Source organism: Gopherus evgoodei, chromosome 4 (assembly GCF_007399415.2).
Source record: "Gopherus evgoodei ecotype Sinaloan lineage chromosome 4, rGopEvg1_v1.p, whole genome shotgun sequence".
In the NCBI taxonomy this organism is placed as follows: Eukaryota; Metazoa; Chordata; order Testudines; family Testudinidae; genus Gopherus; species Gopherus evgoodei.
In genome coordinates this window covers 103,528,664-103,542,415 of record NC_044325.1, presented here as the reverse complement: position 1 = coordinate 103,542,415, position 13,752 = coordinate 103,528,664, and the positions used below count along the sequence as shown (strand labels likewise).

Here is a 13,752-nt window from a genome sequence, read left to right as displayed (position 1 = left end):
AGTGGGAGGTGATGGCCCCTACGTACACTCTCTCACAAGAAAGCAATATCACTCAATGTCTGGCTCGCTCCTTATCCAAGGGCTGACGTCCTAACTCTTCCACCTTTGCCAGGATTAGGCCCTGTGCGTAAAGCAGCCATCCACCTATTGAGTTGCAATATAGGAGCCATCCTAAGCCAGCAACCACCACTGAGTTTCTAGGAAAGAAAGTGAAGAATACCATCGCCAACTGAAAATGGAGGGGAAGTTGTAAGTATTATGGCTCAACTGTTCCCCTTTCCTCTGCAATTTGGAAGGGAGTAAGAGAAAATCCCAGCAAAAATAACTCACGACATGTGGAGGTTAGGACGGCAGCAGCTCTATAGCAAGGAGCCAAGGGAAACCATCCATGTGAACACTGCACAGATTGGTTCTTTATTCTAACCCCCAAAGGACCACACCATTCTACAGCATGATTGATACTCAGGCCTGGGCTACAGTACAGAGTTAGGTCGACAAGACATCTTATGCCAACCTACGTATTTACACTAAAATTTCGCTCCCACTGACGTAACTCGCCTGTTATACCAACTTAGTAAATCCACCTCCACGAGACGCACAGAGTCAATGACAATGTGGTGTCAGTGAGGACACTGTATTGCTTAAATCAACTGTTGTTGACTGTCAGAAATTATCCCACAATGTCCCACGCTGACAGTTCAATTGGTGCAAGCGTTCCTAGTGAGGACATGCACTGCCAAAACAAGGAGCAAAGTGAAGACATGCTCAAGCAATGTAATTACTGTGGTGGCTGTATGCAGACATAAGTTAAGTCACCTTAATTTTGTAATGCAGACATAAGGGAGCTGCATCAAGAATCCTATCCAATTTTAAAACTTGTTGAAGCCATAATGCTACCCCAGGCCAACATCAAACTGAGCCATTTCAAACTCTACTGAAGGTGCCTTTGAAACCAGTTCAGGCCATCTGCAGCTGGTTTATACTATGGTTCCAAATGGGTTTAAAATTGTTTAACTGAACTGGTTTTAAATCCATTTCAAATTCTGGGAGAAATTTAACCAGTGTACACCAGGCTTACATGGCACCTCCCCTGCAGTGCTAGGCAGAAGTCCCTATGGTAGCGAACACTGACAATAATTTGCTTTCTGTAGCTCCTAACTTCCCACCACCACTCACCTTACAGACAGATGTGAAGACAAAGGATCACATTTTCTAAAACACTTAAAGTGACTTAGGAGCCTACATTCTATTTTCTAAAGTTACTGAGGCCATGAATCCAAGACCCACAGACTTCCCAGGAGACTTAGCTCTTAAGTCACTCTAGTACTTTCAGACCTCCTTTCATTTATATTCCACTTCAGACTATTGTTTAAGTTTGTTACCAGAACTTCACAGAATGGTGCCAAGAGACACTACTGGCTGCAAGAGTTTCTCCAAGAGGGAAAATGAGGCTGGATAAATAGTGTCACAGTGGTTCACAAGAGGGTGCTGTGTGGGCCACCCCTGCCACAAACCAGTAGTGTAGCTAGTGGGGCTCAGGGGAAGCAGCCGCTTCCCCTCAGCACATTTTCCAAAAGCGGTGCCTGCTGAGCCGGCACTGGGCGCAGCATGGCCGGAGGAGCCCTGGGGGGGAGGCAGCAGGCGCGGCCAGAGAAGCGAGGGGGCCAGCTCCTCGGTCATTGCGCCCCATGGTCAATGCGGCCCCAACATTGCCGCAGCTATCTCCTGTGGCGGTTCAGGGCTCGGTGGCCAAGAGCTCCCCGCCCCTTGCTAATGCGATGGGCAGGCGGAGGCGGGGGAGGTGGAGGTGAAAGGGCCCCTGCGCCTTTAAGGCCGCCTGGCTGGCGAGCTCCGCGTGCAGCGCATCAAGCGCCGTGAGCAGGGCAAGCTTGTAGATCTGGGCTACAGTTTACCCTGGACAGCAATGGGAGGGTCAGGGCCCAGCCTGGCCCAGCCCAGCAGCACCATGAAGCGAGGCTCCGCCAGCGACTCACGAGCCAGAGCCAGGATCCGCCCACGGCGTGAGGCCTGGATTGCCTGGGGACAGGCGGCAGCGCAGGACGGAAGGTGAGCGGTGCAGTTCCAGTGCCTTGCACTGGAGGGTCGGGCGAGGGGCTCCCCGGGGCCGGGACCGCAGGGCAGGGGCGCAGGCCGCACACAGCACCCTCTTGTGAGCCACTGTGACACTATGTCTGGACAGGGGGCCCTCGCACAGCATAGGAGCCTGGAGCAGGATGGGACCCAGTGGGTGGGGCCAGGCAGTGCAGCCCGGCAGGGTACACTTGCAGAGTGCGCTGGGCAGGAGAGATTCTACCAGGACCGCGGGGAAACAGGGGCATCTGCAGCCCCAAGAAGCCCACAGGAGTCCTGAGCCAGGCCCTGGGGTTAAACAGGAGGAGCCAAGGGGGGCGTGGCCAGAGGAGGAGCAAAGGGAGAGCGCCTTTTTTATGTTTCCTCCCCCTACACTTAGAATCTGGCTATGCCACTACAACAAACCCCCATAAAATGACAATCACCCAAGAAATAGTCATCTGGGGAAAGCTTTTCCCTGGAAGGAGGAGGAAATAAGCCTGACATGACAGCTTTCCAAGCAAATTCCCCACCCTGAGACCATTTGTATCAACATTAGACAGTTTTTCTCTATTTGGTAACATTTCATACTCTAGATAGCTGTAAACTTGACTGCAAGCCACAAATCCAGGAAGCTCTTGTCACAAGTATCAAAAGAAATACTTTTTGTATACTGTTAAAAAATAAGTAACTGCTTCTGACAATGTCACTTCATATGCATTATTGCTGCCATGTGAACCCTGTGGGTGAGAGAACTCAAAGGCACTAAAATGAGAAGTCCCTAAGAGCAGTGAAGAGAGACTTGAAAAGCCATAGTTTTCCAAACAGGTGGTCCCTATGGCCATTACAAATAACTCCCCTCAAGAATGTTATAGTTTGAAAGTTTAGAAGAGAATAACCTTTGCTCTTAGTTTGTGCATATAACAGCACTGTAGTTGCTTGCTTTTAGGAAAGGCCAGTCCTTAAAAAGATCAGCAAAGGAGCAGAAACACACTTACACAATGTTTCGTTCATTGGTGGAGCAGGGAGGGGAGCAGGGGTAGAGAGAAGAGAGGAGTATGCTATGACATGCTATTTAAAGTAGGCTCCAGAAACTAGACTTTTAAAATATTAGTTAAAAAAAACCTCGTGAGTCCACTGCAGCACTGAGAAGAGAACCCAGAAACCTTGGCACCCAGCACCTTGTTATAGAAAAGCATACTCCTTTCTTTACAAAGAAGTTGAATACCCAAGACACAGGGATTTTTAAAAATGTACTGGGAAAAAAAGGTCATTCATTTTCTATAATCGAAATTTTGGAAGACACAACTGGTAATTTTACCTACAGCACAGACATGACAATCAAGAGTTTGGTATTATAGAAACAGCTTAATAAATTGTAGCTCCAAATGTGATTAATGGAGTACAGCTGCTTTTCCTTACATCAGCCTTCCCATTCTTTATTCTGCATATCAGCTACCACAGCACGTCTGCCTCAGTTCCCAATGAGACAAAAGATCTCTTTGGCACTCTAAAACACAGAAAGCAACTCAGGCTTCTTGGGGAAAGGAAAACTGGGGGGAGGAAGAGGAACTGCTAATGGGACCTAGAGCTTTCCACAGGTGCCAGTTCAAATGCAGCTTAAAGTTATCATCTGATGCCTGTTCAGAGTGAGTGGCCTGTGTGAAATCAGTGAGTAGCCTCAGTGCAAATCCTGCTAGACAATCCCCCATAACAGAATCAGCACCTTTGTTAGCAAGGCCAAGGAGACCAAAATACCCTTTCATCTTTAGCATTAATCCCTCATGTAAGGATAGAGGCACACTGTCAGGGCAGTGTGGGAAGCCTGCACTGCTGTTATTCCCAAAAAAAGGCAACACTACTTCAATCTCCAGGGAAGTCAAGCCAGCACCTCCCACCAACACATTCATCTTTGCCAAAAGGGATACATATTAGCCCCACCTTACAGATAAAGAAACATTTATTTATTCAATGAGTAAATGTAAACAGTGTGCTGCAGAAGTCTATTACAGGAAGAGACCTCAGGTCTGACTCCCAATCCTATATCTTAATCAAAAGATCATCCTTCATCCACAAAGCAAGAAAATACAAAACAAAAAGGAAAACATCAGTAGTTAAGAGGGAAAGCATCAATCAAAGGTAAGCATTACAATGTTTTCCTCTAGTTGAAGAATTAAAACTAAAAGAAAATCTTACTCATACACTTTTAATAAGGTAAAGGCTACAAGTGTATAAAAGTCATTCCCAAAGTCATTCAAACAACTGCTGGCAAGAGTATTATTCTATTAGCCACCAAAGAGAAGGAAAATGATATTTCTGATGCTCTAATACAATGAGCAATTTATCACTTGACCTATATGATACACAGACAAATTCTTCAAGTACTTCAGTTTACCTGAATAATGCTTAAAAAGCTCTTAAATGGAAAAGGGAAGTTATGTGTAGGTGGGGTGAACCCTAAAACCAGGGGCTACTTGAAGATCATCATCTATTCTAAACTTAATGCTGAGAAACAACAAGTACAGGTGTATTGGAAGACTGAAGGAGCCAGGAATAGAGCCTCCAAATGTAAAGGGAAAGAGACAGAGGGGAAACAATATTGCTATGTTATTGCACAAGAGAAACACTTCTGGCTCCAGAAACAGTAGCCAAACTCATTCAGGTGTAGCTCCACTGAAGTCAATGGAGTTTCACTAGGATTAATTTATACCAATATTTTCCCATTACCTTGCTAACACATACAGTGTCACACAGGGGAGGATAGCAATTGAGTCATTTCACTTGTTCCAATTCTAGTTATTTTCCTTGATGATTTCATGCATCAATACTATTAAAGCATTTATTATGTATGGTAAGGTGCCCTAATCAGTATCCAGGCTTCGCTGTGCTAGGTGCTGTACAAACACCTGAGTGGGCACAGTCCTACACAATTTACACTCCAATTACAAACAAGATACAAATTAGTGTGGAGAAGGGAGAAGAAAAGGATTCCAATATATCTGAAAGTTGAGGTGGTTTTTTTCTAACCCAAAATCAGTAGTCAGCTATTCCTGACTGCTGCACAACCTAGCCATCCTTGGTTAGATGATTTCTTGCAGGGGTCACAGCAGAAGTGGGTCTTAGGAGCTTTGGAAGGAGGTCTTACACATCCATTCAGGGAGAGCGTTCCACATATAATGGGGCAACGTGGAAGAAACTACAGAAGTGTTAGCAGAGAAAGCCAACAGCAGACGTTCAAGCCTGGCTTGTTTAACAGAGCAAAGGGATAACACAATATGGACCTCCATCCAGAGTCAGCGGAAGTCTTTCAACTGACTTCAGTGATTTGCGGATCAGACCCTATAAGACAAGGGGAAATAAAGTAGAGAGGGGCAGAGTTGCTAAAAGTCATGGAAGGTGAGGACAAGAAGCTTGAATTTGATACAGTGGAAAATGGGGAGCCCAGATGAAGGATTAAAAGAGGAGGGTGATATGGTCAGAGCAATATTTAAATACTATCATGATCAATCCCTGAGATATGCCATAAGTTTAAATGTTTAACCAGACCATAGTAAAGAGCAACTATTGTTTTTTATTGATCTATTGTAAAATCATCAGGATCTTTACTTCACAGCACAAGTTAATTTTAGACATTTGTATTCCTTTAAGCATTTCCCCATTGTACACTGTAATTTTGGAAAAACATTCATTACCTATTTGTCACTATGAGATGGAAGTTATTTCCAAGTACACTCAAGTTCTGTGAGCAAGAGACTATATTGGATTATCAACTGATGATAAGATTTGTGAAACTGCAATTTCACATTATATAGTGAGGAGTTTCTTATTTCCCCAACTCAGCTTGCACCTAAGCAACACAATAAACTAATTCATTCTTTGTTTTTAACTACATAGTAAACAAATGCTGTCCAGAGGCTTTTGTTAATAAAACTGAGTTAGGAATTAGAATACACATCTTTAGTGTAAAAGAATGTAAAATAAACTATTGCCACATAAACTAAATAATTTTATGACAAAACTAGTTTGGTTTTTTTGTCCCAGTTTTCAGACTGTTTTTGAAAAACTCACTTATAGCTGATTGAAAAATAAAAGGCACTACACACTTCTCATTACATTTCCAAGATGCAGACATGAGACTTAAATCCTATCCATACTGCAACAGTAAGTGACACTACATATAGATTTGTCTTAGGGCTTGTCTACACTGGCACTGTGAACATACACACACACCCGAGAGCAGCAAGTTTCAGCACTGTGAAGCACCAGTGTAGACAGTGCACCAGTGCTGGTAGCTGTGCCCCTAGTGGAGATTTTCTCTCTTTTTTTTTTTTTTTTTTTTTTTTAAAAGAGCACTGGGAGAGCTCTCTCCAAGTGGTCTGCCATTACTACACAAATAGGGCCATCCTTACCCATATGCAAAGTACACAGCTGCATAGGGCACCAGGAAATTTGATGCCCCAAATTTCCTGGTGTCCTGCACAGATGCATGCTGCTCCAGCCCCTGCCCCGCCTCTTCCCCATGACCCTTGCCCCACCCAAGCCCCCACCCTGCTCCACCTCTTCACTGCCCCAACCCTGCCTCTTCCCACCCCTGCTCCGCCCCAGCCCCGCCTCTTCCTTCCCCTGAGGACTGCACTCAGGCCGGGCTCGGCTTGCACTCACTGGTGATAGGAAGTGCAGCGACCCAGCCCCTGCCACACCGCCAGAGAGTGGGGGGGGGCGGTTCCCCCCACCTCCTAAGCCAGTCCCCCCACCCCGAAGCCTGAGGCCATCCCCCAACCCCCAGGGAGGCCTGGGCCCCCGTCCCCCACTGGGGAACTGCGTAAGGCCCCAAATAGCTAGGGATGGCCCTATATACAAGCCACGTAAAAGTGCTGCCATGGCAGCGTTTTAACATTGCCAGTGTAGACTAGCCCTTAGTAACAGATACACTTCATTATTTCATCTATTAAGTAAAAATGTTTGTAATACAGACTTACTAAACCACAAAAATTCTACCACTGTCTTCTGGGGATTCTATAGAACCCATGGAAACATCTCATTTCCTCTCTTGTCCCCCACTCCTGCCACCCTTAGGGAGAGTTTTTAAGATAGGACAGTATGACTCAATCAAATACTAGCAAGTAAAAACTTTCTAGCTGCTTGTCACCAAGACATCCAGCAAGAACAGTTTTCATTACTTCATTGAAATCCAAATAACCATGCTGTATAAATTTCTGGACCAAAAAAAGTAACTTGGAGGTAGAGAATATATTGTCCTTAAACCACTCTGAGTGCAAATGCCAATCATGGAGTTTTGTAAAATACTGTGAGTATGACATTTAGTAAACTTTTTATGCAGACAGAAGAAAGTGGAAACAGAAGCCATCTTTTAAGCAAAAATAATCAGAAAGAAAATCAAACTGTTCATGAGTTTGTAGTTTATTTACAAAACTCAAACAAAATGCTATTTGATAATATTATTGTAAAACACCTGAAGTATAAGATTTCATTAGCTTAGCTATAATAAAATCTGTTTACAGCATCCCTAGGGGTTCTGACAGCCATTCTCAATTTCCTGTAGCAAGTTTAAGTTACTATGACATCATTTTGGGGCTTTGCTCAAGGCAGACCCGATATAGAAAAGCCCTGAAGAGAATCTCAGTGGGCTCCAATCAAGGGATCGTTTGTGTTTAAGCTTTGCTTTATTTTAAGAATCCTGCTTCCCCTGCTACCGCACACAGCAACTGTAGTGCCAATGCCTTAGTTCCAACAATGGCCTCTTATTAAGCAAATTGTTTCAACAGTTCAAGAATACAGAATGGATTTTTTAAATACAGAAGTAAGCGGAAAAGCTACACAAGGCTCCTTTTATTCAAATAAAGGAATCTTCCAGGAAGCACAAAACATTTAAGAGCCATTTCCATTGACTTCAATGGACTCTGGAGTAGGATCTTAGCTTAGTTTGTTCATATACTGTAGTCTACTTAAGATTTAAAAAGCAATATCTGCCAACACACTATCATGCATGACTAATACTAGTTTCTTACACTAAACCCATCCAACTGTACTGAAAATCCACTTAAATTATATGCAGTGAAGTTATATCAAATGCTTTTCTTCTCAATTGTTTCACTGTGTGCCAATCCTCATTTTTTCCTCAAGGAATACAGAATCTCTTTAAATAGAGTGCATATCACACTAGCAAAATATGGTCCCAATTCTGCAAGTTACTGCACGCAGGCAGATCTGGCACCCATACGGAACAGTTGAGAGGATCGGGGCCTATATTTCCTCAAATTTCCTTTAGCAAGAAAAGGCCGTACAAAACAGCATACTCCAGTCTTTATTTCTTCAAATTCAGACATAAAATTAAGGTAATATCATACAACAGTCTTTCAGTTTCCTAAATATTAGATAGTTATCTCAAAGTAACATTTATTATGAGGAGGAGGAGCTATTCACATGCAACAGAGGGAAGAACTATTATGCAGCAATTTGTGGAACTCAACAAGGCAAAAAACAATAGGAGCGACAAATATAACACCAGGAAGCATCAACTGTTTTCAGCATACAAGTCTTGTTTACTTCTAGCTATTATTAAAGCAGCATTATACCCTTAGAGTTTCTCAAACTTTTTACCCCAAATACATTTAAACGTTCATATCCTTAAAACTAAACTTTATAATGTACTTTTAAGTACCAGATTGTGCCACCCTTACTCACCCACTCAGACTGATATCCTACTTTCAGTTATTCCCATTGAAATTGAAAAGGGCTCATTATACAGTAAGTTACTACTCCGCATGAGTAAGGGTGGAAGAATCTGGTCCTATGCGATTAATAAGAAAAAGTTTCAGTCATAGACAAAATGATGCACATTTAGTCAACAGAATGAGTACTCCTCTATACAAATTTCAGTCTACAATGAACATTAAAAAAAAAGTCAAAAAAATTTCCAGTCAATATTACTAAGACAGTAACGCCCACTGCACATTATGAAACACATTTAAGGAAGCAAGAAAACCCAAACTGTGGGTCACATTCTGAGCTCAGCTACATTAGTGTAAATACAGAATAACTCCACTGACTTCAGGTGATGTTATGCCAGATTCTGATACTGTGTTTGGCTGGAAAAAGGGTCTTACTCCGTGAATAGTTCAACTGAAGTCAATGGGACTACTAAAACTGAGAGAAAGATATCAGAATCTGGCACTGTACACTTAATATAAGAAGAGGAGGATTGTAATGACATTGTAAGACACACCTCCTAACCAGAAGCAAAAGAAAAAAAATGCATGTGTCAGATAATAAGGACACAGCTTCTAAGACAGATACACTACTGAATTCAGTTGTATCTTAAAGGAAATAAACTCTTAGAAATAAAACTATTGTCTTTTAACATTTTTATTGTTCTTAACTTTTATTGTAACTCAATACAAACATGCAGAATATAATTTAATAATCTTGCTCAAAAATGGCAGCATATATAATTTTTAACTCTAAAAAATATTTTAATAATTTATTTTTAAAAAAGTTATTTTAAAAGCTTCCAGGAATCTCACATCAATTGACGGAAGCAGCAGAGCTATAACACCACCACACACGCAAGCACACATACCCCACTTTTGAAAAGGGCATTAACCTTGTTTTAAGCACAGATAACAAGCTCCAAGAAGTGTAGCCACGTACAGAAGAATTTTAAAAGTAATGTACTTATCTGGAATATTTTCAATGCCTAAATGAGCCTGTTAATTCCCTGGCCACAAACCAGAAGAGTGATCTTATATGTATAGTGACCATTATGTAGTACTGACCATTATGAATGTGTTTGGGACATATTGTACCATCCCAACATGCCTAATTACTGCACTCCTCCACACACCAGCACCCTAGTTATGATAACTGATACTTGTAACACTTCAATTAGAGTTGAAAGCTCCTCCTGGCTTTATTTGTTGTTTCTTCTTAGAAAGATACCTCTACACTGCCCAGCTCTTTTTACGGGTTGTTACTAAACTGCCTACATCGCCTGAAATAAAACACCTCGCCAAACGTAAGTGCGGCCAGAAGGCCGTTAATCCTGAGAAGGGCCACGATAGGCGTTTCTGTGCGGCCCTCCCCTCCAGCTGTTCAGAGCTGCCTCCAGCACCCCTCCGTCCTCCACCCTTCATCTCACACCAAGAGAAAGCACAGGGCATTTCAGCCCCACCAGCGGCCTTTGCTAGGATCATCGTCAGCAACTCGGGGTCTTACGGCTCCCTGTTGCTGCCACAACAAAGCAGCTCCCAGGGACCTTTTACTGACTCCGTATGGCCCCGATCCGGCATGTGCACGAACCAAGCCACGGGAACTGTTCGCAGCGCACCCCAGACTCTCGCTTCATCCCCACCGGGAGCCGGGCATCCTCCAGGGCAACCGCAAATACCCGCAACACCCCCCCGGCAAGCTGCCTCTCCGGGGAGCGGGGGCAATTGCAACCCACCCCTCCCGCAGGGGCTGCGCACCGCTGGGGACAAAGGCAGCCCCCGGCGCCCCTCACCCGAGAGCTCGTCCGGCTCCAGCCCGGTCTCGGTGTCCAGCCCGCAGATCACGAAGTAGTCGGCGAAGCGGCCGGGTGCGGAGGAGCCGCCTCCGCTCATGCTGGAGCCCGAGGGGTGCGGAGGGCTCAGCGCGCCCGGGGGAAGGCGGCCAGCGCCGGGGCTGCTCCAGCTGTGCCAGCTGCGGCGGCTGCCGCTGCCTCCATGACGGAGCGGAGCGGGCAGCGCCGCACGGCATTGTGGGTACGGCCCCCAGCTGTTCTTTGGGGGGGAGAGAGAAACCGCAATGCTGCGCGTGCGCTCTGAGCGGATGGGATGACGTCATGTTGCTGCCTGTGGGAGGCTGGACGGCTCTGGGCGGGGCAGTGGGCACAGGTCTCGCCACCCAGCCCCCTCCCGCTGTTGCCTGCCCGGCCCCAGGGCTCTCCCTTCCCGCCCCACGGCTCCTCGTTCCGCCCCGTCCCGGTGCACGGGGCTCAGCTCCATCTGCCCCCGAGTCCCTGTTCCCTCAGGAGCCCGGCGGTGCTGGGTCAGGCCAGTGGCACGTCCAGCCCGGTGCCCTCTCTGCTCACACTGGCCCATGTCTGGTGCTTCACTGTGAATGAACAGGGCTGTTACTAGGTTACCAATTTTGGTTGGACTGTATTCCTGGAGATTGAATCACATGACATCATCTTCAGGGCTGGCCTCAGGATTTATGGTGCCCTAGGCGAGATTATTAAACTGGTGCCCCTGTGCCTGATCTGCTTTTAGCAACACAAGCATAAGCTTATGATATTGGAAAACTTGCCACGTTCACGTTATTAAAACCAGTTTAACTTAATGAAGCACACTGTAATGCTGATGGACTAGCACTAAAGAAGCAGCACTATAGAAAAAATTCTGATATGACAATGATGCAAATATATTTTTTTAATTTATCAAAATTTTATTGGAAATTTATATGAAGCGGTATTGAAATAAAGATTTGTTTTCAATTAAAAGCAATCTTTCTGGCTTTTTTGGCTGCAAAATCAGTAATAATGTCATCGTATGACAAAGACAAAGTCGTGTCTTGTTCGATTGCAAGAATAGCAAGACTAGTTAAGCGTTTCTGACTCATTGTAGAGCGGAGATAGTTTTTAATGAGCTTCAGTTTTGAGAAACTCCGTTATCCTGATGCTACTGTTACTGGAATTGTCAGTAGAATACAAGTGGCAATATACACGTTAGGATATATGTCAACAAGTTTGCGGGTATGAAAAAACTGTACAATGTCCATCACCGATTTTGCATGTGGCAACACTGATGACAGTGTACTCAATTCTTCATACAGTTCAAGTCCAGTTAAATCAAAACTATCACCGTGCTTCAGGAGGCTCTCTAGGTTCTTGCACTTTGTCATTAGTTGCTCTTGTTTTCCTATTTCATTGAATGTAGTTATGTTATACAAAAATCCAAACTGTTCATGGTGTACTTGCAAAGTATTAAACCTTTCATCAACAGCAGATACTGCTTTATCCATCACAACACTAAAAAATTCAACCTCAAATTTCTTTTCTGGATCGTCTATGGGCATGATCTGCTGTACAGATTCTTCACAAAAAAGTGTCCCTGGCCTTTATAACTCATATTAACTATGTATTTACTTTATGAAAGTTGGAGAAAACATTGTGAAAACATAAAACATTGGCTGCCCAACTTCTGGGCTGGCAAAAGTTATACTGACTCACAGGGAAAAAAAAAGCAGGAGAATCTTAGTACAACATATGGTCACTCTATACCAGGGGTCGGCAAACTTTCAGAAGTGGTGTGCCAAGTTCACTGTAATTTAAGGCTTCTCGTGCCAGTAATACATTTTAATGTTTGTAGACGGTTTCTCTCTATGTCTATATTATATAAATAAACTATTGTTATTATCTGAGGTCTTGGCCACTGGTCCTGCTCAGGCCACTGCCAGCTGAGTAAATGAAACCCCAAACCAGCGGCGGGCTGGTGGCTGAAACCCTAGACAAGGATCCCAGGCCCTGCTCAGCCCGCTGCTGGTCTGGGGTTCTGACCACCAACTCCTGCCAGCCAGGATCCCGGCCGCTAACCCCCCCTCAGCCCGCCACCAGCCTGGTATTCTGCTCACCCAGGCTGGCAGGAGGCAGAGTGGGGCTGGCGGCTGAGCTCCTGACTGGCAAGGGGCCGGCAGCCGGAACCCCGGAGTAGCAGTAGGCTGAGTGCTGCTGGCACCCCAGACTGGCAGCAGACTGAGCCACTCAACCCCCCCACCGGCCCTGCTCAGCCTGCCACCATCCCACTCAGCCCACTGCCAGCTGAGTGAATGGAACCCCAGGCTGACAGCAGGTTGAGTGGTTCAGCTGGCCTGCTCAGTCTACTGCCAGCCTGGGGTTCCTTGGGGGTCCCCAGGCCAGCAGCAGGTGCTGAGTGGGGCCAATGGCTGGTATCCCAGCTGGCAATAGGACAGCAGCCGAAACCCCAGAGCAGTGATGGGCTGAGCCGCTTAGCCTGCTGCTGCATACCATCAAAAATCAGCTCACCTGCCACCTTTGACACGTGTGCCGTAGGTTGCCGACCCCTGCTTTATACCCTAGTAAGGAGATGAGCATATTACAGTTGTTGGAGGGCTCTTATCAGGAGTAACAGGCTATAGGAAAGTCAGTCAACATTTTTTGTTTCTCTGATGAAAACTGGCCCACTCCCTGCCTCAAACCAAACCTGTCACTAATAATTGTCAACAACTTAATTTTCTGTTTTTGGCTAAGATATTGATTTAAAAAATATATATATTGAAATTGGATTCAGGATTGTTAGCAAGAATTTTTGGCAAACAAAGTTGTTAAATGACAATCTAAATGGCAACGCAGTACTGCTTTCATGCTTGGCTCCCCCCCCAGCCTGCTGGTCCAACAGCTGCAGTAGAGGAGGAGATAGGTGGAAAACTGCAGGACCCCAAAATCCACCTCTTGGGGTGCAGAGTGGCAACAGCAGCAGCAAACCCTCAGGTCCAATTACACGCCAGTGGGCACCACCACCAGCCTTACGGACCATGGTGAAGTTAGCACAGCATCTGATCTCAGGGACGGGGCACCCATGGAGCCACAGCAGCTCATCCTGCCCTGTGCAGCTCCCCCCGGATGAGATGGATCGCTGGCAGCTGCCAGCCCGGGGGAGAGGC

General features: G+C 45.2%; 1 protein-coding gene across 1 annotated transcript in view; it reads right to left on the bottom strand.

The window, feature by feature from the left end:
* Positions 1 to 10,879, bottom strand: part of DENND5A (DENN domain containing 5A) — a 111,648-nt gene extending 100,769 nt beyond the window's left edge. The window contains 1 exon segment of the mRNA XM_030560403.1: positions 10,592 to 10,879. Coding sequence (XP_030416263.1) covers positions 10,592 to 10,691 — 100 coding nt within the window. The 5' untranslated portion in view covers positions 10,692 to 10,879.
* Positions 10,880 to 13,752: the final 2,873 nt, after the last annotated feature.